The sequence below is a fragment of the Gadus morhua genome, chromosome 20, assembly GCF_902167405.1.
Source record: "Gadus morhua chromosome 20, gadMor3.0, whole genome shotgun sequence".
Lineage (NCBI taxonomy): Eukaryota > Metazoa > Chordata > Actinopteri > Gadiformes > Gadidae > Gadus > Gadus morhua.
The window spans coordinates 20,902,958-20,930,037 of NC_044067.1; the positions used below are offsets into that span (position 1 = coordinate 20,902,958).

Genomic DNA, 27,080 nt, shown 5'->3' on the forward strand with positions numbered 1-27,080 from the left:
GCACAGAAGCATACGGCCGACATCTTTCTTTATTCTGGGTGAAAATAGTAACATAGTTACGCCATTAAATGCGTTTATGGAAACATTTTTAGCGAGAAATGTGCATTTTACTTTCATAATGTTCGCTCGGTGAATGTAAAGGATGTTTGGTTTGATAGTTATGACGAAGAGGGAACGCTCCGTTCACTTGCATGGACAGAGTCTCTGGTTGCTAAGCAACCTCAACGTCTTGGCGGACTATTTCTCTGCTGATCAACACTACGAATGCTGGAAACACACCAGACACACCATGTGAAGTTATTTAACCCGATTATTGTTATTTATATCCGAGATTATTTAATCTAACCCGATCCAAGCTCTATCATGCACCCAAACACGGCGGCGTTTGGGTTACCTTCCTCGGACTCCTAAATCCAGCACAGCCACAGGCGCGTAGCTGCGTATGTAGGACAATTTTTGACACAAAATGGTCAAGCAACATTTAAGCTAGGTTACGCGCATACATCTATACGCGGGTACGCGTTTGGTGTGTTCGTACCTTTAAGGTACGAACACACCAAACGCGTACCCGCCCTAACAATCTCAGACAGTGATGTGAAGTTTTTTTTGTTACCCTTTAATAGTTTCTAGTGTTGAGATCCTGTGACGGCGTAGATCAAGCCCCGATTGGCACTCTCTGCTCCTCCTTCAGGTTTCACAGTCCTTGCATAGTTTCCATCCATGGGGGCAGGGTCCTCATGGAAAGCTGGAGAACCCCTCTTCCTCGCATCAACAAGGTCTGTTTATGACTACGCAGTAGTGAGTAAATTAGTCCTTCGGTTATGTTCAAATGTAGCTACTGTTAGTAGTCAGTAGCCAACTCTTTTTTTTCACTTACATTTTTATTGTAAAACGCACACAGACAGTCCATGCAGACAATGCTGCACTTTAAGGACGTTTTAGGGTGTCTGAAAAATAGTTGTCTTTTGATATTTTGTTTTGATGATGCTACTTCCTTTTATACCTTATTTGTGCTCATAATTATTTTCTTTCATCTTTGGAGCCTGCACTTGTTATTATGTTATTATATTGTAATGCTGCTGTTAAGAACGTTTTATATATTACTTATACATTACTGATGGTGCTGCTCTTTATATATTACTTAATTTATACATGTTCATATTTAATCCTCCCTTTAAGCCTCCCTGACCAGTTGAGTTTAGGGCACCCAAAAGCTTAGCAGTGGGTCTGTATGCACCGAAACTTTTTACAATGCAACAAAATATTTGAAGAGCATCAAGCTATTATGCACTGATAATATAACAGTATATGATCCGTCATTTGTATTAGGTTAAACAAGGATTTCATAACGTTTTAAATTTAAGGACCACCCACAATTGGTCTGGCCCATCCACAACTGGAATCCTGGCGCCGTGCCTGGTGTGTGTTTATTCAAACAAATGTCTGCATTCTCCCATTAGTTCTTTTTTCTGTCTATCCACACATAAAAAAAACAATAACTCTTGTTGGTGTATTGATTATTCATGATGATACATGATGATTCAAGATGATATCATATCATATCATGATTTGGTATGCCTACTGTGTGTTCTTTCTGAATGAATAAAACTTTGATTAAATTCGTTAAATTCGGACCCTATTTCAATCCGAGAGCTGCTGGGGCTTCATGAGGAATTGGTTTGTTGTCTTTTCAGAACAATCAACTTTAGATTCCAGTCCCTTTTTATTAATGTATATCCAATTGTGGAAATAAGAACAAAACTAATTTTGGACTCGTGTTTTAATGATTTCCATTATTTCATTTAATTGTATTCCTAAGTATAATGTGGGATATAAAGGATATCCAGAGGGGATCTTGACGTCCCTCTGAGGTGGAGCCTACTAGAGGTGGAAGAAGACTCCACATACAAGGGTTATTAAACAAGAATCTAACCATGATTGATCTTTAAACTATGTTTAGTATGATCAAGAGGGAGGAATGTAGAATATTGGTGTATTTTAGTGTCTCTCTGTTGTTCACATTTCTAGTCTAGGGACAAGCCAGGGCCTCTCATACTGACGGGGTGTTCTGCCATTGTTATGTTTCAACAAGGTTGAACCGACCTGGTCCTCCGGGACATGGCCAGGGCCAGATACCTTATCAGTGCTGAGAGTGCGACTGTTTTCGTGTTATTCATATATCCCCTTTTTGTATAATACTCGCCCCAACCCTTTGGTTCGACGAGAAGAGGGTTCGACAGCCAAGGAACAAGTCATCGACCACCGGGTCCACTATAGATTATTCAACCTAAGTCTGTATCCCGCTGTATTACATCCTGGAATAAACCATCTATTCAACCCTCTGATCCAACCTGTCAAGCTGCTTTGATTTCGACTTCAAGAATTACTACTACGACTGAAAATACACAACGCAGAGTCTGTCCGAACAGTTTAGAAATAAGCTGAAATCTAACAATATTCAAGAAACATGTTTCTAGTAACTGGTAAATGGTTTATTGAAGCTTTCAGGAATAGGTAATTTTAATCACATTTAGATCAGATGGAAGCATTTGCATTTGTTTGGCTAGCCTTATTCTAAACCTTGATTAAAGAACAATTTGAAACAATCATCACCATTAAAATTATCGACTGTCTGATACATAACCAACTCAAGTCAATTAACCACTACCTGAACAACACCAATTCTATGTGAATGAGGCCGTTAAAAAATAACCCCTTCACACAACGATAAGAAATACAGCATAGCGCTCTGTGGCCCTGTTTAAACAAGAGGAATACAACAGTTATTGAATCTAGGTTTAAACTTCATATATTTACTACAAGGGCACAACGCACAGTTTGAGCCTGTAGAGACGAAGGGGTTGTTTGCAAGAGATCTTCACCAGATTTGACATATGTGTTTTCAACAATCATCTCAGAGAATTGGTGTCTTAGTTTACATTACTATGGATAATGTTGTGAATCATGTTTGATATAATTACACAGGCTAGTAATTGTAAAGAAAGTAGGTAAACATGGCAGTTATAGATATTTTAGATTAATTTGCATATTAACCTTCTAGTGGTGTTTAAAATGAATGTCTACATCACATATGCAACTATTCCCATCCCAAGACTGAGAAAAATTAAAAAATCGGTTCACAAAGCCTGATGACATGCATAATTAATCTGCAAACCATTTGTTTTTACGATGGATGTGGTATACTGGAATTGATAGTATGTGTGAAGTCGTGTTCAAAAAGGGTGAGATGGGCATATTCCATGTGAGTTTGCAGTGAACCTGTGAAACAGAAAGAAATCCTTCAGCATCTTGTCTTCACTGGACCTCCAGGAGGGGCGAGGCCCTCCAGGGAATGATCCCGCTGAGGGGTGAGGCGGCCGGGGGCTGCTCATAGCCGAGGAGCTGGCGCGTGGATGACTCCCAGCTCCGCCCAAACTCCAGTCGGCTGTAGATGCATGGGTACTGGTGGTCGGCCCAGCGCACCCAGTCCACTGCCCGCTTCACCGCACGCCAGCGCTCGCCACATCTGCAACCTCATTCTTATTGAGCCTTAGCCCGCACACACCAATAACACACCTTCTAATACGCATGTATGGAGTGTGTATGCTTCAACCAGGTTCCCCCGCGGACCCTGGCATCACTGCTCGGCTGGGAGTCGGCCAACCGATCATCATGATGTTATGTGTGATTTTCCCTTTCATTTTTTTGAAGGTCCCATATTATACCACCAAGTGTGCGTGTGATTAGCCCACATGTGATGTCACGAGAGGCAGATTTTCAAAACGGCTTGTAATGGCAATATCACTCTCACACCTGGTGGTACAATATGGGACCTTTAAGATTCTTTCTATCCATTTTCTAGAGTATCTTTTCAGTTTGAAGTATTTACTTACCTCTCTATTCATTTGGGGGATGTACCTGGTAGCTGTATGAGCCCCTCGTTTTGTTTTGTTTGTATTGTTTATGCCTGTCTACTTATTTTGAACAATGTTGTTTTGAGGAAAATAAACTCAACCACAGAAACCGGCGATGGTGCTGGGGTCTGGGTGGACAGTAGTGGAGGGCCCTGTAGTGTTGGGGTGTACAGTAGTGGAGGGCCCTGTAGTGTTGGGGTGGACCAGAGGGGAGGGCCCTGTAGTGTTGGGGTGGACAGTAGTGGAGGGCCCTGTAGTGTTGGGGTGGACAGTAGTGGAGAGCCCTGTAGTGTTGGGGTGGACAGTAGTGGAGGGCCCTGTAGTGTTGGGGTGGACCAGAGGGGAGGGCCCTGTAGTGTTGGGGTGGACAGTAGTGGAGGGCCCTGTAGTGATGGGGTGGACAGTAGTGGAGGGCCCTGTAGTGTTGGGGTGGACCGGTGTGGAGGGCCCTGTAGTGTTGGGGTGGACCGGTGTGGAGGGCCCTGTAGTGTTGGGGTGGACAGTAGTGGAGGGCCCTGTATTGTCGGGGTGGACAGTAGTGGAGGGCCCTGTAGTGTTGGGGTGGACAGTAGTGGAGGGCCCTGTAGTGTTGGGGTGGACAGTAGTGGAGGGCCCTGTAGTGTTGGGGTGGACAGTAGTGGAGGGCCCTGTAGTGTTGGGGTGGACAGTAGTGGAGGGCCCTGTAGTGTTGGGGTGGACAGTAGTGGAGGGCCCTGTAGTGTTGGGGTGGACAGTAGTGGAGGGCCCTGTAGTGTCGGGGTGCTCGGTGAGGACAGAGACCTGGCCTCCGGGGGCGTGTCCAGGCTGAACAGATTCCTCAGCAGCCGCCCCTCAGCCATACCCTCCAGCCGCATCAGCTGGAGCACCAGCAGGGACGCCAGCAGCCTCAGGATGTCCGCACGCGCCCGCACGCCTACACACATGCACACGCACACACACACACACACACATCATCATCACAAGAGTAAGCTTCCAGCAAACAGCCGCAGCTTTCCTTAACCCAAGTCAAATGGGCCGCATTCTCTAGAGGACTGGCGGCTGCAGCTAGCCTGGTTTACCACTTCCTGCAGAATATGACACATTGTTTAACGTACTCGCATTGTTTTTTCTTGGCTTTTAAAAGTAATCTTGATTCTATAGTAGTATACAGTAACTAATTTAGTTTGGGCAGTGGCAGTGATTTGGGGGCTTGGGCTGGATGGGTAGGAGCAAGGAGGTTCTACTTGAAAACAATAGAATGGAATAAAAAAAAAAATTTTTTTGTAAACCATGGACGTGAACTAGTTAAAGGTCGGGTATCGGAAACGCCAGCAGATTTTGAAAACACACAACTCAAATGGTCCTACCCCCTCTCCTTCAACGCTGACTCTGACTCCCCCCACTCCAAGTACATGGACGCGCAATCATGCACGAGCGCGAACACAGATGCGTGAGAGCGAGCCATTAGCTAGTTAGCTAGCTCCAGTAGCTACCGCAGGATAACAACAAACAGAAGCTTGCTCTGGGACACAAGCTTTGAGTGTGTGCACGAAGGGGTCACACGCGGGGAGCAGGGGAGGGGGAGTGCAGTACGACCGTTTAATTGACGTACTTACTGTCCAATGCCACTCGGTGGGTCTGTAAATCATTGGCTTGGAGTTTTTCGAGCCCTGCCCGTTCCACAGATGTTTAATTTTCATGTCAGTATTTCTAACTCACTGGCTGTAAGTGGGTTATGATAAGGATTTCAAGTAATTTTGCAAAAATGGCTAAAAAAGAGAATTCCATACCCAACCTTTAATTTGAATCTATGTGAACTGAACTTTGAGCTAGCTCTTGTGAAGAGTGAACCCCCCCCCCCCCCCCACACACACACACACACACACACACACACACACACACACACACACACACACACACACACACACACACACACACACACACACACACACACACACACACACACACACACACCTACCTAGTGAGCAGATGCCCTTGCTCTTCAGGAATACGTTGGCAAATGATTTGATTTCCATCTTCAGGAGCACTCCCAGTGCAACAGAACACTCCCAGTAGCCCTCCTTGAACACAGAAATTCAACACATTGTGGTCAGACCAGAAAAATTGCACACAGAGTACAATCATACACAGTATCCAACTTTACCCACTATGTGGCGTGTCTAATCACGCTATACTAACGTCCAACAAAATGTCTGCCAAGTTCAGGTGGAAAGATATGATCATGATATATAGTTAAATTACAGAATACATATAAACAGAGGTACATAGATACACATACGTATGGAGTATTTCATTGGCAATAACAAGTAATGCCTGGAAGATACACCGGGTCCAAATGTACTTTAAGAATGATGTCCTGGTGGCACAATCTACTGGCCAATTGATTGAATATCTTACCCTGACATGTTACCTGTGAAAGTGTCAAATCTATCCATCATTGGCTGATGGTAGGTGTTCATTGTGATCCTGAAGACTTTATTTGTTTTTTCAAGGTTAATTAAACCCACACAAAAAAAGGGTGTCACAAACCAGCCAGGTTAAGAGTGGTTGAATTAAATCACTTGTTAATGTCGATTTGAACCCTAAAGCTTGAATCAGTATAGAATCAGCAATGAGTCAATCATTCAGGCATTTAATAGTTTATCAATAATAAAACTACCTTTGTTTTTCTGATTTAGGTTATGGTCATGATCATAAATCTTTCTGTTTAAGGCCTACAGACGTTTCTTACATACTATTGATTGGTAATGGAAAAATGAAGACATGACTTCATTATGATGTGATAATAAAATAAATATTTAACCAAACCGCTCCCTGTGATTCTAGATTGGGGCGATCAATTATTTTTTAAGGTTCCATGAATCCAGCATTTTAACCTATTTTGACAGAGATTTATAGAATGAGTCAGGTCATAAGCAAAAGAACAGCCCTGTCTGACTAAGGGCGCACTCACACTAGGCCATCTGTAACATACTCAAGTATGTTTTTCCCCTAACTACTCTACTAGGCCATTTAAGTCTCCTTTGTTCATTATAGTTATATCATATATAAATATATGTTGGTTTAGCAAGTTGCATTAAAATTAAGAAAATAGTAAATACTAAATAATTTGACCTGGAAATTAGCTAAATTGAATTCCATAATTTTCTTACTTTACAGACCTATAAATGTAGGAACCCGTTATCGTGATGTCAAACGTCATTCACCTTATTGATTTAGATGATGTACCGATTTGCTCATTTGTGGTGAACAGCCTTCAGAGTCAAGAATGATGTAGATGTAGCATTAGTTAAATTAATAATTCTACTTCATTAAGAGTATGATTATGCTTTCCATAGGAAAAATATATATAATTACAAATCCTGGTAATTCTGTGGTGGTCCTAAAAAAAGAATTACTTACTGAACATTGCATTTGAAAGATGTTGGTCCACTTGGTGGTTGATTTTTCAGGCTCCATTCTGATTATCTCATCATTCACATCATTCTCAACACCTCTTGGAACGACGGTTTCAAGATCTTCAATTGTCCTCCGCAGTAGACTCCTGCAAAATTCAGAAGACCCCCCCTCCCTAGGTGGAGCACCTACTTTCATTGCGGCCTTTGCTCTAAGTTGACCCCCCCTTTTTGAGGGAGGGGCAGACAAATACTGGGGTTGTAGTCCAGGAGGTGCGTCACGCTGCAGGCTAAAGGGGCTGCTGAAGGGAACACCTGGTGGGAGATCATACATCATGGTCTGACCATGGTCTAATGAGGAGCTAGAGAAAGGTTGTGATGGGATAGGAGGAGGTGGAGCACTCTGCCTGCCACAGACGAATCCAGATAAAGGTTGTGATGGGATAAGAGGAGTAGCACTCTGCCAGCCAAAGGGGGTTCCAGAGAAAGGTTGTGATGGGATAGGAGGAGTAGCACCACTCTGCCTGCCAAAGGGGGTTCCAGAGAAAGGTTGTGTTGGGATAGGAGGAGTAGCACCACTCTGCCAGCCAAAGAGGGTTCCAGAGAAAGGTTGGTATTGGTCAGGAGGAAGTGGAGCACTCTGCCAGCCAACGGGGGTTTCAGAGAAAGGTTGTGATTGGGTAGGAGGAGGTGCACCACTCTGCCTGCCAAAGGGGATTTCAGAGAAGGGTTGTGATTGGGTAGGAGGAGGTGCACCTCTCTCCCTGCATAAGAGGGTTTCAGTCAAAGGTTGTGATTGGGTAGGAGGAGGTGCACCGCTCTCCCTGCATAAGAGGGTTTCAGTCAAAGGTTGTGATTGGGTAGGAGGGGGTGCACCACTCTGCCTACCAAAGGGGGTTTCAGAGAAAGGTTGCGATGGGATAGGAGGAGGTGGAGCACTGTGCCTGCCAAAGGGGGTTCTAGAGAAAAGTTGTGATTGGCTAGGAGGAGGAACACCAGTCAACAAGTATCTGATGGTTTCAGTGAAAGATTGTGATTGGGTAGGAGGAGGTGCACCACTCTGCCTGCCAAAGGGGGTTTCAGAGAAAGGTTGTGATGGGATAGGAGGAGGTGGAGCACTCTGCCTGCCATAGTCGGTTCCAGAGAAAGGTTGTGATGGGATAGGAGGAGGTGGAGCACTCTGCCTGCCAAAGGGGGTTATAGAGGAAAGTTGTGATTGGGTAAGAATAGATGCACCACTAACCCTGCATAAGAGGGTTTCAGTGAAAGGTTGTGATTGGGTAGGAGGAGGTGCACCACTCTGCCCCCATACGTTGGGGACAGTGCTGCCCCATCTCCTCCCCCTGCGTAAGACGGGGGGAGGAGATGGGGCAGCACGCTTACTGCATTTGACGTAGGAGCGAAGTTCAAATCTTTCAGTAGTAGGTGCAACAATGACCTGGGCCCTGCTAAAGATTGGGGGAGGAGGGGCATCACTTCGCATGCAATCTGTTAAGTCAGAGGGAGCTGGTGGGGGGCGAGGTTGAGGGGCAGCACTCTGCTGGAGGAGTGCATGAGACGATTGAGCAGAATAGAAGGAATCGTCAATATATTCTGCAGCGCTACAATACTCAAGCAATCCGTTCCCCTCTTCCTCCTCTTCATAATCCTCGCCGTCATCCAGTGCTGAAAGAGGGGCAGCTCTTTGCATGCAAACTTTGAAGTCAGAGGGAGCTGGTGGGGGGGGAGGAGCAGGGGCAGCACTCTGCTTGAGGAGTGCAAGAGGCGAAGATGGAGGAGAATCGAAGGAATCGTCAATAAATTCTGTACCGCAACAAACCCCATACAATCCGTACCCCTCTTCCTCCTCTTCATCATCCTCTACGTCATTCTCCTCTTGGTCCTCCTCTTCATCCCCGCTCTCCTCCTCCATGATCAAACCCTTGTCCTCCTCTTCTCCCCCCTCCTCCTCCGCCTCCTCTGCCTCGTTCCAACCCATGTACGACAGGAAGTCCACATCTTCTTCTGCAATTATTTTAGAGATGTCTGTGAGCTGTGGCTCCTCTGGACGTTGTGGATCCTGGGGGAGACAAAAGGAGCAAGGATCATTAACATTATATCCATGGAACGATAGTGCATCTGCACCAACCCCAATCTCTGAAGTCTACGGGTAGACGAGGACACCGCGGCCATTGTATGAGGGTGGGACAAGTCCCACACCGTTATTTAAATGATAAGTTTAGACCCCCCCTAGCTTTGACCATGTTTTTAGTACGTTGAAAATGTGTGCATCGGCCTATTCACTTATTACTCTCTTTCAGAGCGCTTTGTCAGTAGTTCATTATCAAATCCATTCCGCCTGCTTACTGAGAGAATGCCCAAATCATGAAGTTCAATACCACGTTTACACTGCTATCTTGCACCCAGGTAGATTCTCTCTTAGCACACACACTACAGATGAGAGCGCTGCTAATGTAAGTCATTGATACGAGATGCTGTTGATGTACAGTTGACCAAGCTCTTTGACCAGAGCAGCTTCGATATGCTTAATGCGTTTAAAAGGGTGCTAGTCTCTGGAAAGATGGAAAGAAAAACCTGTGCAAACAAAGCCACCAAGATAACTGGCAAACAACATAACAACATAATAGCTTTGGTGATTCTTCACAGTAGTAGAAATGATTGGAAGATGATTGTAGTTTATTGGAGAATGCATAGGGGTACTTTGGCTACAGTAGCCCTCTCCACTTTACTCATTGATTTGATGACATGACAGAAATGAATTGAACAGAAATTGCAAATGCATGCAAGCACAAAGATATCCTCATGTTTAAATCAACAATGCGTTGTCATTGTTAGAGATATTGTTAAAGATGGCTCTGAGTTAGTCATTGAATCAATTTCTTTACTTTTAGCTTTTAATATTTTTAGATATATGATCTGGGAAAATATTGGGTGCTCATCTAATCTAAGACTTCCTTCGACAATCATTCAACTTGTCTTACACAAAACCACAGTGCTTAAGTACACTGCGTGCATTGCTTGTATTTGCAAAGGAGTGATGGGCTGTCTGCGTGTTTATAGTACCCTTTGTAGGTCCTTGTTGGTGTTTATAGTACCCTGTGCCGGTCCTTGTTTGTTTTTATAATACCCTGTGTAGGTCCTTGTTGGTTTTATAGTACCTTGTGCCGGTCCCTGTTTGTGTTTATAGTACCCTGTGTAGGTCCTTGTTTGTGTTTATAGTACGCTGTGTAGGTCCTTGTTTGTGTTTATAGTACCCTGTGTAGGTCCTTTCTTGTGTTTATAGTACCCGGTATAGGTCCTTGTTTGTGTTTATAGTACCCTGTGTAGGTCCTTGTTTGTGTTTATAGTACCCTGTGTAAGTCCTTGTTTGTGTTTATAGTACCCTGTGTAGGTCCTTGTTTGTGTTTATAGTACCCTGTGTAGGTCCTTGTTTGTGTTTATAGTACCCTGTATAAGTCCTTGTTTGTGTTTATAGTACCCTGTGTAGGTCCTTGTTTGTGTTTATAGTACCCTGTGCCGGTCCTTGTTTGTGTGTTTATAGTACCCTGTGAAGGTCTTTGTTGGTGCGTTTAAAGTACAACGCGCAGCTCCTTGTTTTGTAGAATACGTTTTGGGTTTTTCTTGTAGGAGGTATTTTGTGGTATTTTGTCGATTGTGTGTATCATTTTAAGACCTTTTTAAGACCAACACATACATAAATGAAGACCCAAAAAATGTCAGAAAAATTATTTGATAGAAAAGGGAATTTATTGAGTCACTTATAAGACACATCAACCTAATTTTGAGTGTAGTGGTACTAGTAGTAGTTAGTAGTACTAGTAGCCGTAGTACTAGCAGTAGTATTAGTACTCTTGCAAAGTTATCTTGGAAGCGCGCGGACACGACGATACGCGAACACATGAACCCACCCGTGTTACCCATAAACACCCATGTCCCGTCTCTTAGCAACCGGACACGCTGGGGTTGATAAATTACCAGACTACTGTAACTACTACGGCGTGATAACCAAGACGTGATTCAGGCAATAAATCCACCGTCCTTGACAGCAGTCAAGTTTGGTGTGCGGAGTGGACCAATTGCGAACTACTGCAGCTGCTATAAGTAAAACACCAAAATAATTGGAATAAGTGTATACATGTCGATTATAGCGGACTACACCACCTCTTCTGCAGCCGAATAGAATTATATTCCGAATAGATAATTGTATTCCGATTGAGGCGTATATATTATCCTTTTCTATTCCGATTGAGCTGTTCTTCCACATCTATGCGGATCAGATGTGTCCATGTAAACGCAGCTGCCAGTGATCTCCACACACACACACACACACACACACACACACACACACACACACACACACACACACACACACACACACACACACACACACACACACACACACACACACACACACACACACACACACACAGGCTTTGACTCCGAACTTCGTTGTTCGAATATCAAAAAATAAATCAAAATTCAAACGAATATTAGGCATCCCTTAATATTCAAACCTATTATGGGCAGGCCAAGAGGGAGAGACGTTGGAGAACCCGACGCAGTCTATTCATAATATTGTAATGACCACGGAAGAGGCACTGAATGAAGTATTGATTAGACAGCAATTTATTAGAAACCTAATAAACCGTTGGAACGCGCAGGAACGGTAACCATAGCAACGCCGGTAAACAAACCCCGCGAAGCCCAATCCCCAGGTCTTACTGAAGGAATTTAATGGTGAAAATATTATTAATAAATATTCTAATATTAATATTAATAATCAAACAAACTTTGAATATGATTTTTGGGCAAAAGTCAAAGCCCTAACACACACACACAATTTAATTAATTTACTGTTTGGAAACTTACAATGATCCAGCATGAACTGTGATCCATAGTACCGCCATATATGGATATCCATCTGTTTGCTTTTAGTGGTTTTGTTCATGAAAGATGCGATGCCGTATTTGGCAAGATAGGCCAAGATAGTCCCGCTAGCTGCTGCGGATATGTTTCTGCGACCTCATGTGGGACTCAAGAGCTTTTGCTCCCATGGTTCCTAGTATGAATGACTTTCGGCATAAACGACACCTTGCCTCGTAGTCAACTGCCTTATCCAACCACCCCGAAACTTATCCTCCTCAAACCATTTCTCATTGAATTTGCACCGTCCCATCCTGAAAGTAGCGCAAGTTGGCCTAATGATGTCAACTGTCACTAGCTAAAAGTAGCGCCAGCCAGTTAGCCCTCTGATGACTGATGTCAACGTTAACGTAATGTAAAACTCCTGAAAATGCCGTAATTAAAAGACACACTATGTGATTTGTTGTTTACGACAATTTTCCCTATAGTCTTAAAAAACCCTTAAAATGTAATACCTAGAGAAAATTTACAGTAAATTAAAGACAATTTATGGCATTGATTTCACACAAAAAAAAAGAAGACTTTTTAAGACTTTTTAAGGACCCGCGGGAACCATGTGTATGTTTTATGTAGTATGTGTTATGTGGGTGTGGGACTGCAGCACATAGACTCAGGTATCTTACAAAAGAGTTGCTTACCCTCAATGAGAGTGCCTCTATAAATAAAGGTTGGTTACAGTGGTTGGAGTAGTCTGCTTGAGCAGCAGTATGTGTATAGTTACCCTCTTTTCGATGGCCACAAAGCTGGTGAACTGGGACAGGATGGAGAACTCTTTGCTCAGCTCAACGATGAACGACTTAAGCTCCGCCTTCTTGCCCTGGAAAAGCAACAATAAAATAAAGCTAAACAAACCCTCCACAGGATAATATTCATGCCATCTGTACGCATGCATGCCACACACACGCACACAGCACTACAATACATGTAGTAGTTTGATTGACAAAGCAACAAAGTGCCTATAGACGTACTATGCAGTCTACACACACACCAACACCCACACAAACCCACAGCCACCCACCCAACCACACCAACAGCCACACACACACACCCACACCTCGTGCTCAGCTTGACCGATGGACAGCGTTCCGTTCTCATAGTCTCTGATGACCGCTCTCGCCGTCAGTTGGTGAAGGAACTGTAAAAGCAAACACACAGACGATGCCATGACTATATGAATTGATATATTTATATATGTATGCTTATGTAACATTGACACAAGGTTGGTAGATTATCAATGAGGTAGCAACTTGTGTTTGTTATTTTCACAACCATCTACAGTCTCACAATTTCCTTTATCTTTTCTTTGCCAAGACAAATCTGATTGGCCAATACACATTGAATATAAAAAAAAAAAAAAAAAAACATTATTATTTTTAGGATAAACTTAAATTGTCAAGAGATACATTGTTGACGTTGCTCTTCCAATAAAGTGAGTAATGATAAACCGGTTGTCATTTTTATTTTGAGGCAGAAGGGGATGTTGTCGGCAGCTTCTGAATGTAACTAATAAAGTAACTTTTAATCTAATTTAGTTACTTTTAAAATCAAGTAATCAGTAAAGTAACTAAGTTAATTTTTAAAGGAGTAATCAGTATCAGTAATCAGATTACTTTCTCAAGGAATCTGTGGCAACACTGCTCATAATTTATGAGATAAGGATAGGATCCGGGCTGAGGATCTAAATAGCCTTTTGAAAAAAGCAAGCACACATTTCCTACTTATTTCCTTCCTTGAATGACTTTCCTACTTTGAGAGATTAACATGTCATTAAGTGACATAAAAATTAAGCCTGTCAAATCGCCAGCAACCAAATAATTGTTTCACGTTCACAGTCCAAACCAGTAGGTGGAGGTATGCATTTAGAAGTGATTTGCCTGAACAAACTTCGTTCACTGAACCGACACAGAAATGAACAGAAGAGACTGAATGCAATGAGCTTCCGTAGGCAAGTCATTCAAAGTAGGAAATAAGTAGGAAGTGTGTGCTTGCTTTTATTGAAAGGCTGTTTAGATCCTCAGCATGGATCCTATCCTTGTCTCATAATAGCTTCTGTACTATTCAGCTCCATGATGTGCAATTATTTTATTAACTTGGGAAAAAGACAATAGATGGAAAAGACCTTAACCCTGGGAAAACCCTGCTGTATATATTAGGGTTGAGGTTAATATGTAACACACAAGCGCACTGTGTGTGTGTTTGTGTCCATCTGGGTGTTTGTGAGCATCGTACCGTGCCCCTGGTCTTCTGCAGCTCGCTGGTGGAAACCATGGTGACCACCTCCATCCCACTCAGGTTCCCATGGAGAAGGGCCTGTCCCACATAGGAGACAGGTTAATTTCACAGACAGACAGACAGACAGACAGACAGACAGACAGACAGACAGACAGACAGACAGACAGACAGACAGACAGACAGACAGACAGACAGACGGACAGACAGACAGACAGACAGACAGACAGAGTAAGCTGACGTGTTGCCGTGGCCACCTGTGTGCAGTGCGGGACAAAGCCATACACCAGCGTGTGGTGGTCGTTGAAGAGGGAGTGGATCTGCTGGGGGGCCTGGACAGGGGGGGGCGCTGTGGGGTTGAACTGCTGCCACTTTACAGACACCGAGCTGCAGCCCGGGGAGCCCATGCGCTTCACCTGAGACACCACCTAGACACACACACACACACACACACGCACACGCACACGCACACGCACACAAACACACAAACACACAAACATAGAAGTATGTGCATGAAAACATACACTCATACACATACTCACACCATTTTGTATCGAAACAAACATTTACAATTAATGTATTGTAGCGAGTTTAAGAGGAAATAGCTAAATTGCTTCCATCACAACACATGTTCTTCATCGCCATCTGAAGGCCGTATGGGTCATGTGCTATTGTTTGGCTTGGCGTCATTCAATTATGTTCGCCAAAAGCTTTTTGTTGAGCTCCTTCCTGAGTTTCGAGAGGTAAGAACCACCACACTATTATCATTAACTTAAGGCTCACCTTTTCTTTCCAGTTGTGTTCGGTTTTCGTGTCAAACATTTCATAGGCTCCGCCCCCTGCTTGTGCAAGGGTTCGCAACATGTGCTGATTGGCTGTTGAGCTGAGATGACACACAAACACAAACACACACACACACACACACTCAAACATTTCTAAATGTGACACTAACACATCTTAGAGATATATTGTTGTTGACCATGAATTTTGGGTCGGCTTAGCTCAGGAGCTGGAGTGGGTTGACTCGCAACCGGAAGGTGGCTAGCTTCCACCTAGCTGAATGTCGAGGTGTCCCTGAGAAAGACACCTCACCTTACCTGCTTCTGATCAGCTGGCTGGGCCACCTTTCATGGTAGGTAAGACGCTCTGGATGGAAGCGTCTGCTAAATCCCTAAATGTAAGGTCAATGTAAATCTATCCTACATCAGATCTGTTTTAGCAATACAAAAGGTAACACCACACAACAATGCTCCTCGCTATGGAACTCCAGCTGCCTTACTTCCAGGGACTTTGTCACCAAAACAGGTAAAAACCAAATATCACCACTCCGTTGATATATCAGGAGTTTTTCTTAATAAGCCCAGTGGGGGTGTAGGTGGGCTGACCTGAGGCCACAGGTGAAGAGGCGGGTGTGTTGGTTGTTGTCCCGGAGCAGCTGGAGGCAGAGGCCGGGGTTCTGGATGTGGCCGTCTGACAGCAGCAGCAGGTTCCTGGGCCCAGGTGAGGGAGGCAGCAGGCTGAGAGCCCTAAGGGGCCGCCACAGCTCAGTGCTGCCCCCTGTTGGTGGCGTAGCCTGTGACAAGATGGTACTGTTGTTCTAAAATGTAAACTGAGCGGGCTGCATGATATTGGATTTTGATTGTGGAGGTTTTGTAGCGGATACATCTGCATAGATCTGTTTGGGACCCCTCTTGTGTGGTGCAACACTGGCAAAGGCATCCAAAGTGTTTTGCTTTTGCTTTGCATGGCATTCAGATATGGCTTTGCACTCGTTATACAGAGCTTTGAGGTGGGAAATTAAATGGGAAAATAAGTGAGTCGTGTTGCCTTTTTTGGGGGCAACAATTTCAAGGCCTACTCGACAAAGTACTTGCTTTTGGTCAACGTTGTCTTTTCTGTCACCAAAATAATTCCATTCAACTGACTTTGTTCGATACAGAGTTAAATCTTCTTTTTGCAGGCTCATTTTAAAGTTTTGTTCTACGACTAGCGGGGGCTGTCTAGGACTGCTTTTGTTGTCTTGCTGTGCATACAGAGCCTGCATGTCCTTCCCTAGCAACAAACTGTATCCAAGAAACCCTTACTCTTAAAGACTTCTCATATAGATTAAAGAACCCTTAACTCTTAAAGGGATACCGGCGTTCTATCATTATAAAATTGTTATTGTAATATATGAATGAGGGGGGCGGGAGCTCACAAACGAGGTGTAAACACAATGTCTGCCATGTTTCTTCACCACTTAGCTCGAGGACTAGACCGACACAAACCTCAGACCACGGCGGAAGCAAATTTGCAATGGGAAACAGCCGAAGTGGATTCTGAAAATCTATTGCTGGATTCTGACATTCAGGGCTATTTGTATGAGCCAGAATACAGCCAGGAAGAATTGAGACAAATAGAGGAGGAGGCTGCTGTGGCTGTAGCTGAACAAGCCTTGCTTGTTGCCGAGGACGAGGAGCCGGAGCGCACCGGAGTGCGCTAGATTGAACTGGTGGTGTACCTGTTTGCTCTGTTCGCCTATGGACACTAACACAGAGTCCCTGTGCTGCAGGGAATTTCAGTGATGCCAGTTTATACTAGAATAAATGGCTGAATCTGGCGAGGACGGGGCCATGTGTGTAACCTCTCACCCAGGCTTTACGCCTCATCTGAACAGTTGGGTATTGGATACATATTTCCGGACCCAGAAATTGAACTGGAAACGCCAGCCAAAGCCCGCCGGGAGATACAGACGTCTGAGGATAGAGTAAGTGTTGTATTTTTTTAACACAATGGCTACAATAGTTTTGAGTCCCGAGGAACGGGACAATGTAGTTATCCGAAAGTAGCCGATGTTATTGGCAGAGCATAGGCTACGTAACGTTAGCTTGAAGCCTTGCTAATGTTGTTCTCTTTCTTTCTTAGACAGTATCGGCTTCCTGTGTTGTTCAGGCCATCAGAGCTAATTACCCAGCACCAGATGGGCAGTACCATAGCTACCAGGAGACAGTAGATCAGGGATGGGCAACTCGCGGCCCGTGGGCCGCATGCGGCCCGCATCCTCACTCAGTCAGGCCCGCACATAATAAAAAATAATAATAAAAGAATAATAATAATTGATCGAGTTACAGAAAACTCGGTCAAGAAAGATGAGAAGAATTCATAGAATTCAAAGGCAAACCCATGCGTCTAGTTTGCTTAGAAGCGATATCAGTCATTAAAGATATCCACTTAAGTCGCCACTACAACTACTACAACTGCTTGTTGGGTTTGAGTTCATTGAGTTGTTGCACTTACTGTTGGGCCACTGTTTTTCAGTTTTTTGACTTCATTGAATGATGATGTATGTGAGCCCTTTGCACTGATAAAAATACTGACCATTCATGTGGCTGTTTGAGCATGGAAAACATGAAATTAACGTATGTTGGTTCAATTAACATACCGTACATAGGTTATGATTCTGGATGATTTTTTAGGTAGTGGCCATCCCCAAAATAAACCAGAATACAGGAAATCATATCTACCAAATTCAAAATTGTGTAGCTTCTCTCAGCTCACGTTTAGTTGAAGTGTGCAGTCATGTGGCCCTCCGATGGTTATGATGAAAAATGTGGCCCTCTTTATCATGAAAGTTGCCCATCCCTGCAGTAGATGCTCAAGATCAGCTGTGACTATTTTGACTCTAGCAAACGCACCCGACACGTTTTATTTTTGTAAATAGTTGTTGTTTTTTTTCATGTTTTTTCATGAATAAAACTTAGTATAACACCCAACTGCTGTTATACTAAAGTAAGCCTACTGTAGAAGATAAACACTGTACAAATGCTTGATATGCCGAGCTACTGTAATTAGCAAATGTTTTTATGCTGTACAGTCATTTACAAATGATGCGTTTGAAAAAACAGAAAGTTTGCTTGCGCTACTACTCGCGCTAGTATAATGGGTCCTTCCTCTTCTAAACGGAAACAGGCGGGCGGTGCAGCGAGCGCAATGCAATGTGGTAGTTGAAGGATTTCTGACTCTGAGAGAATACTTTCTGCCTTTTCTCGGGCTAGGATGAACCGATTATTTATTTTTTTGCACATTTATAATACATAGAATTAATGACTTCATATAACCTTCATATCTCCACCGGCGAAGTATCCCTTTAAAGACTTTTCTAGGAGATTAAAGAACCCTTAAATCTTAAGGATTTCTCTTGTAGATTAAAGACACCTTAACTCTTAAACGACTTATCTTGTAGATTAGTAGATCGATTACTCGAGTACTCCTCGTTACAAATGAACTCGGTTGGTGGGACAGGCAAACTCGAGTTTGCATATACACACACAAACAAAGTTTTCTGAAGCAAATGTATACATTTTCTGTCGGCGCCACTAACGCATGCCGTGGGCACAAAGCAAATGAAATGTATCCATTTCTGTGTGGCGCGTTCCGTGCCGTGTGCATGCACGCCAGAATTCAAAAAGTTAAGACATGGCGGTTAAAGCAAAGCAAAGCGAAGAATTGAAATACTAGAAATAGGAGATCATAAGGTGAAATGTAAAATATGCCAAGCGAAATCTAGCTACAAGAAAGTACTATGCGGCAACATATGCTCCTGAAACACAACGGTGAGTTCGGGAAAGCAGACCTGCAGCAACCAAGTGTGTCGGCTATTTTAACCGCCGCAAGACGCAGCTCTAATCCCGGCCGTGTAGAGAAGATCACAACGCTGAGTAATTCCATAGTCCATTTGCTGCCGTTTTATTTGCAGATTTAAATTATTTGCAATGGTTAGGCTACTTGTTTTTGTTTTTTTTAAACTGTTGCAGGCCTTGGTTCGACGTGATTTAAATCGTGAGACGCATATTTATTTTTGTAAGGAAAATGTGTTTTGAACGTTTGCAAAAATAAATAATGAATACTCTGATAACTCAGACTGTTTTGATGGAGAATAAGCATTACATGTTTGGTTGGTAATGTTGCCGTTCATCATCAAGCCTATTCCTGCTGCAGATGCGTTACATTCTAAAAATAGATTTGATTAAACGAGTACTCGATTGATCCTCGAGGAATTCCTTCGATCACTCGAGTTTGGAATTTACTACTCGTGCCCATCCCTAATATATATATATATATATATATATATTATTTTATATCGCACATGCGCGTATCACGATTTCGATACGAAAACAATATATCATGCAGCCCTTCTTTTTACCTGCAAGCTTATTTCCCAGCCACACATAGCATGGCTCTTTGAAACAAAGAATGAACATTATTACATATATATAGCTCCATCGGTTGTCCCTCCCTTTCTCTGGCCTCTCTCAGCGGCTATTCTGAGGCAGTGATTGGCAGCCTGAACTCAGAGCGTATTCTGAGGCAGTGATGGCTGCCTGAACTCAGAGGCTATTCTGAGGCAGTGATTAGCTGCCTGAACTCAGAGCGTATTCTGAGGCAGTGATTGGCTGCCTGAACTCAGAGGCTATTCTGAGGCAGTGATTGGCTGCCTGAACTCAGACGCTATTCTGAGGCAGTGATTGGCTGCCTGAACTCAGAGGCAATTCTGAAGCCGTGATTTGCTGCCTGAACTCAGAGGGTATTTTGAGGCATTGATTGGCTGTAAACTCACCAGGATAAACTTTCTGGCTGGTTGGAGGACGTGGCTGAGCGGCTTGGCAGAGATGAAGAGCTCAGTTTGTTCTGATGAAGGTCAAATAAAAGGTTAACTCCAACTCAAAACAATAATTTTAATCCCAAACTACCAATCAATGAGAATTGCTAAACTTCGGATCGGATAGTGTGGACCACACCTGTCCCGAAGAACACCACGTTGACCCTGGTGCTGGGCGGCAGAGCCTTCAGAACCTCCAGGGCGATCCTTCTGGCGTTCACCGCCCCGTCCTCCACCATGGACTCAGAGGCATCCAGCAGGAGCACCACCTCGTCCACACCCCCAACCCCCACCGGGAAGTCTGGGTAGAACACCAGCATGCAGGCCTGGCAGAGAGGGAGAGAGACAGAGAGAGAGAGAGGGAGAGAGACAGAGAGAGATGGAGAGAGACAGAGAGACAGAGAGACAGAGAGACAGAGAGAGAGAGAGAGAGAGAGAGACAGAGAGAGATGGAGAGAGACAGAGAGAGAGGGAGGGAGACACAGAGAGAGGGAGGGAGACACAGAGAGAGAGAGGGAGACAGAGAGAGAGATGGAGAGAGAGAGACAGGTAAACAGACAGAAAGACAGGAAAACAAACAGACAGAAAGACAAGTAACCATCACTCACCTGACTGTCCTTGTCGGGATGATTCTCCACCCACATCCTGGGGAGGTGGAGCTTAGAAAGAGTGATTGACAGCTGGAAGCCGTCAGCCCCCACCACCTCACCTGGGAGCACGTTAACTACCGCCTTACAGGCTGTTGTCTACACACACACACACACACACACACACACACACACACACACACACACACACACACACACACACACACACAGACAGACACCCGTCAGATGTAACAGTGCTCTGAAAGTGCATGAGGAAGTGTCAGGAGTACAAAGGCCCAACAGAGGTGAGTTTAGGCCATACCCTCCTGAGCAGAGTGACCCTACCTTGATCTGAACTCTGTGAGTGCTGCACTGCAACCTCAGGATCTCATAGGGCATCTCTACGGACATCTGCAGGCTAAACTCACTACACACACACACACACACACACACACACACACACACACACACACACACACACACACACACACACACACACACACACACACACACACACACACACACACACACACACACACACCTTCAGGATTAGATGTGCGATAGTGGGAGTAACCTGAGTATGTTGAGGTTATCAGTGCTATTTCAACTATTGGTCCACCCTGTCTTGAGTCTCAACTCACCGGGAACTGGCGGCATCATTAGTCACACATGTCTTTTCCACACTGGCCTGGAGAGATACACATTACACACAGATACATTACACACAGACACTTTGCACACAGACACATTACAAACAGATACAATACACACAGACATTTTGCACAAAGACATATTACAGATATACACATGACACACAGAAACAGTAGACACATTACGCACAAAGATATGCAAATAACATACATATATATAAAGTACAGACGGATAAAAATAATTCATGGTTATAGCATGGCTTCCATCATTCAATTTAATTAAATTTGGAGAGAGGCCGCGGTTCAGAAAGGCATCTTCAGACAAATGCATCCAAAATGAAATTTGGCATGGGTATACTATATCTCTGCCGTCTTTGGACTTATTTCTATATATTGATCACCATATAGTCCTACAGTCACCTGGTATATGTGTGCCAAGTTTGCAGCTTTTATCACCTCCAGCAGTTTATGTGTAGGTCTTTGGTCGTGTTGTAGCCAATGCATTAAGTCTAAATGGTCTGACCATATGGGTTGCGACTTGTGAATAGAAAGTTGTTCATCATAAGGAATGTTGCATGTGTAGCAAGTTTCATGCATATTGCACTTTCCTAGTGGTAAAAAAATCCCAAAGTCTTGGAAAGGAAGACTCTTCAGCATCCCAAGCTAAAGAATAAATGACGACGCACATGGAAAACCGCATGGAGACAGTGCGTCCAAAGCTTGGCGAGCGGAGGGTTCACACTGTACTCCAGGCCCCTAGATGGCTCTGCACCACATACAGAGGGAGTAGCATTCATGCTTTCCAAAGAAGCACAGAGGGCCCTTATTAGCTGGGAACCCATCAACTCAAGGATCATCACAGCCAGATTCCATACTACACACAAGAAAATAAACCTCCAGGTAGTACAATGCTACGCCCCCACGAACGATGCAGCCGATGAAACCAAGGATATCTTTTACAACCAACTATACCACATACTCAGGCCAAGAAAGAAGGACATAATAATCCTGATGGGAGACATGAATGCCAAGAAAGGAGGAAACAACAATGGCTACGAACTGGTAATGGGAAGACATGGACTAGGATCCATCAACGAAAATGGAGAAAGATTTGCAGCGGCTTGTGCAGACAACAACTTGGTCATCGGTGGGTCCATTTCCCCACACAAGGACATCCATAAAGCGACTTGGGTTTCTGCTGACCACAGAAAATCAGATTGACCACATCTGCATTAGCCAAAGGTTTAGGCATTCGTTGCTGGATGTCAGAGTTAGAAGAGGAGCTAATGCTGGATCTGACCATCACTTGGTTACAGCAAGGATCCAGCTGAAACTGAAACGCATGACAAGGAAGAGTCAAGTTCAATGTACAACAATTTCAGGATATAGGCACATCTGAACTCTACCAAGTCACATTACACAACCGGTTCCAAGCACTACAATTACTACAACAGCAGGTAGCAGAAACCCCAAGATCACTGGAGGATACGTCGAAAGGTCTGAAAAGCATTTGGAAAGAGACATGCAAAGAAGTCGTAGGGAGAAGGAAAAAAAAACATCAAACCCTGGCTATCCACCGAAACGATCGTGAAAGTGAGCAAGAGAAGGGGGAAGAAAGAGGTACTAAACAGAAGTTCAAACAAACTCAAGTACACATTAAAAACTCACAGGGGAACACTCCTCAGAACCAAGGAAGACCAACTAAAGAGGTGGACGGATAAACTGCAACCCCCCCCAGCAAGACTGAAAGCAAGAAGGCCATCACGGCCCTGAGAGGAGGCAAGGCAGAGGGGCCGGATGAGATACCAGCCGAAGCCATCACGGCAGACATCGAAACCTCCACCAACATGCTTCACCATCTCATGCAAATCATCTGGGAGGAAGAAAATGTCCCCGCCAGATTGGAGAGATGGCAACATTATAAAGATTCCAAAGAAAGGGGACCTCAGGGAGCGTAAAAACTACAGAGGAATAATGCTGCTTTCAACACCAGGGAAGGTGCTCAACCGCATTATACTCGAGAGACTCCAGAAGGCGGTGGATGAGAAACTGAGGGAAAACCAGGCCGGCTTCAGGAACACTAGATCCTGTGGAGACCAAATAGCCACCCTCAGGATTATCCTCGAACAATCCATCGAATGGAACTCTCCTGTCTTAGTATTTCATAGACTTTGAAAAAGCTTTTGACAGTGTGGAATCGGGACATGCTGTGGAAATTGATGGGGCACTATGGCATCCCACCAAAGTTCAGCATCATCAAGAATACTCACCAAGGGATGAAATGTCAACTTCCCAAAGAAGGATGCGTATCAGAGGCCTTTGAGGTCCTGACTGGATGAAACAGGTAACCAACAACAGCCGAACCGGCATACAGTGGAGCCTGACCGAACAGCTAGAGGATCTGGATTTTGCTGATGATTTGGCACTACTTGCACACACCCACCAACAGAAGCAGGAGAAATCACACAGACTAGAGATAACTGCTGCTTCGCTCTGGCTCAAAATCAACTCATCAAAAAACAAAGTAATGCGAATCAACAACAAGAATAACCATGGATCAAAACCAGCTAGAGGGTGTAACCAGTTTCACATACCTTGAGTGTAATTAATATAGAAGGAGGATCAGAGGAGGATGCCAAAGCCAGAATTGGGAAAGCAAGGACAACATTTAACATCTTAAATAAAATCTGGAAAACAAAAAACACATCACTCAAGACCAAACTAAAAATCTTCAACTCAAATGTCAAATCCACTCTAATTTACGGATCCGAAACCTGGAGGACAACCACCAACATACTTAACAAACTACAGACAGCAACCGCTGTCTACGATGCCTTCTGGGAATCTACTGGCCCAACACCATCTCAAATGCCAACCTTTGTGAACTCACCAAACAAGAACCAATAGAGACCCAAATCAGGAGGAGAAAATAGAAATGGATAGGCCATACACTCAGAAAAAATCAATCAATTACAAAGCAGGCCCTAACATGGAACCCGCAAGGAAAGAGAAAGAGGGGAAGACCTAGAGCCAACTGGAGAAGAACCACAGAGCAGGAGATGAAGATGAAAGGGCTGACATGGCAACAACTTGATCGGAAGGCACAAGACCGAAAAGGAAGGAGGGGTTCCATCGATGGCCTATGTTCCCTAGGGAACTTAGGCCATCGATGGAAGGCCTAACTAACTAACTAACTTTGATTCTCATTTTACGAGTTCTACAATCCTGCCATATTTTAAAACTTTTGAGCCGAAAAATTCAGAAATAAAATAATAATACTAACGATTACAATAGGGTTCCTACGTTTTTGTTTGGACCCCTAATAACTCTACTTACAAACTTGCATACATGCACGCACCCACTCACAAAAACACACAACCATTCCCGTACACAAGCACACATACATCAAGTGTTCCTGTCCACTCTCTTTACCTGCGTGGTCTGGTTGAGTGCCGCACTCTGTTGCCATGGCGCCACGCTACCAGGAAGTGAGAAGAGGACACAGCCATCCCTGACGATGAGCTCGGAGACGAAGGTGACCTTGATGAGGACGGTGGCCCCAGGGGGCAGGTTCCCCACGCTGATGGTGAACACGTCCTGGGGATGACATCACCAACATCAGAGAGCAGAGCATTGAGGGGCTGTTTGTTGTTAGTGATCATGTGACTCCCTGTGTGGGGTCCTGACTGGCTTCTGGAATAGACTGGACCTGGAATGGATTTGTTTGTCTGGGGAATTAGTTACAAATTTTCACAACAACGTCATAACGTGCCACTTTGGATGATCAATCCAAAACCAAATAATTGTAGACTTCAGATCAACTGTGTTCTTCTTCATAAGTTTACTATTAAGTTTGAGTAAATAGTTCAATGAAAGCCTTCCTCTTGCTCTCAACCCCCACCCTGTGGCTCCCTGAGGCCAACACACCCAGCTTAAAGTCTGGGCAGAGCTTCTCCTTCCTGTCTGAAGAGAGATCCCCTTGAGCTGCTCTAGTGATCCACTAATAAAAGGTCATCAGGTCTCATCATGTCTTCTGGGCCCCAGGGCAGGCAGGGTTGGTGTGATGGGGTGCGGTTGCTGTGCGTTACCGGGGCGTCCTGGTCCATGAGGTAGGCTCCGTCTCCTTGCTGTATGGCTTGCTTGTACTCCTTCCGGGCCTGCTCTTTCTCCTTCACCTGGGATTGAAACATTCACAAAACACCACAACATAGCCACTTTAATTCTGTTTTAAAAAATACCAACCAATAATACTTAAATGTACTTACTAAAATATAGTAAGTACACTTAGGAGTATGCTCATGAGTATGCTTTTAAGCCTGAACTTTCAAGTGTAACTCCATTTTCATAGTGCAGAAGGTTTTTGGATGACTTCTCTACTTTAGTTTTTTTTCTATTCAAGTCATCACAATTAATCCTATTCCATCTTGACAGACAGTCACACAGAAAGGCAGATCAGCAATGTTGGGAACGTTACTTTAAAAAAATAATTAGTTATAGTTACTCACTACTTGTTCCAAAAAGTAACTGAGTTAGTAACTGAATTACTCTATAATAAAAGTAACTAGTTATCAGGGAAAGTAACTATTTGGGTTACTGTAAAAAAAAGAAAGTTGCTATATGTCAAAGAATTTGGAATTTTCGGAGCAGCTTTTACTTGGCCTTAATGTGTTAAATGGTTGAACTGCCCATTCAAGGCCCTGATATACTTCCAACTGAATTTTAATTTACTTAGTTGCAAAGGCTGTGGAACATCTGCCTAATACTGCAGTAAATGGCAACTTTTCATCGGGTTGCTCTGGACTCGCCATTTCTGCTGCTTCACAGAATCTGTTTGGTGTGTGCGTGTGCGTGTGTGTGGCGCGCGTGTCCTGGCTTGTGTGTAAAAACACTGGCTCCGATTGGCTACCATGAAACATGACACTGCCTTAGCCAATCATAATCGCTTATCTCATTGTTAACCCACCCGGTCTCCTCACTAGCAGTTTTTGTTTGAAGCCAGGGGTGCGTTCGGATTATGCAGTTTATTCAATCAATTCATAGTAACGCACCGCATTTAACGTACAGTAACGGTAACGGCGTCGTAACAACTGAAACAGTAATTAGTAAGATAACCTTGTTACTGAAAAAATAACAGCGCTATTACAAACACTGCAGATCAGACAGACATGCTGTAGATACTAGATGGATGGATAAACAGATAGATACAGTACTTTATTCATCTCAGAGGCAGACTGCAGACTTAAACATGAGCACAAGGGCACAAAAGTTACATACGTAACCCTCGTTATTTCATTCCCAGAGGCAGTGCTTAACACTGGATGACTATTACCAACGTAGTCACGAGGAATCCTGTACCCACCTATTAGGAAGGGCCTGAGGGTGCCTGAAAAACAGCTGCAGCCACTGCGTGGTGAGCAGCAACATTGACCCTGTAAAATCGGGCAAAGGTGCACGCTGAAGTCCAGGAGGCCGCTGCACAAATCTCACTTGGAGGCACTCCTCGTAGTGCTGCCCAGGAAGTGGAGACACTCCTGGTGGAATGGCCTCTGATGTTAAGAGGCAAAGGCAGTCCTCTGGACTTGTATGCCTCCTCAATTACCTCCACCACTCACTTGGAAAGCCTCTGTCTGGACAGCGCTTGCCCCTTCCTCAGGCCCCCGTAGCAGACAAGCAGGCCATCAGACTGGCAAAAACCAGCAGTTTCCTGTATGTAACATCTCAAGGCTTCCACCGGGCAGAGTAGT

General features: G+C 44.1%; 1 protein-coding gene across 4 annotated transcripts in view; it reads right to left on the bottom strand.

Annotated features, from left to right (window-relative positions):
* Positions 1-2,470: 2,470 nt before the first annotated feature.
* The window catches only part of parp4 (poly (ADP-ribose) polymerase family, member 4), a 41,259-nt gene continuing 16,649 nt past the window's right edge, over positions 2,471-27,080 (bottom strand). The window contains exons 17-33 of one of the 4 annotated variants that reach the window (XM_030342817.1): positions 25,425-25,511; positions 24,769-24,933; positions 21,328-21,374; positions 21,032-21,113; positions 20,708-20,845; positions 20,239-20,425; positions 20,058-20,128; positions 15,847-16,034; positions 15,245-15,344; positions 14,719-14,889; positions 14,462-14,542; positions 13,287-13,367; positions 12,954-13,049; positions 7,317-9,368; positions 5,872-5,974; positions 4,695-4,827; positions 2,471-3,526 (exon numbers count right to left, since the gene is read on the bottom strand). In XM_030342817.1, the coding sequence (XP_030198677.1) occupies positions 3,316-3,526; positions 4,695-4,827; positions 5,872-5,974; positions 7,317-9,368; positions 12,954-13,049; positions 13,287-13,367; positions 14,462-14,542; positions 14,719-14,889; positions 15,245-15,344; positions 15,847-16,034; positions 20,058-20,128; positions 20,239-20,425; positions 20,708-20,845; positions 21,032-21,113; positions 21,328-21,374; positions 24,769-24,933; positions 25,425-25,511 (3,993 nt within the window). In that variant the 3' untranslated portion in view covers positions 2,471-3,315. The other 3 variants (XM_030342816.1, XM_030342814.1, XM_030342813.1) reach the window with 3 other exon arrangements.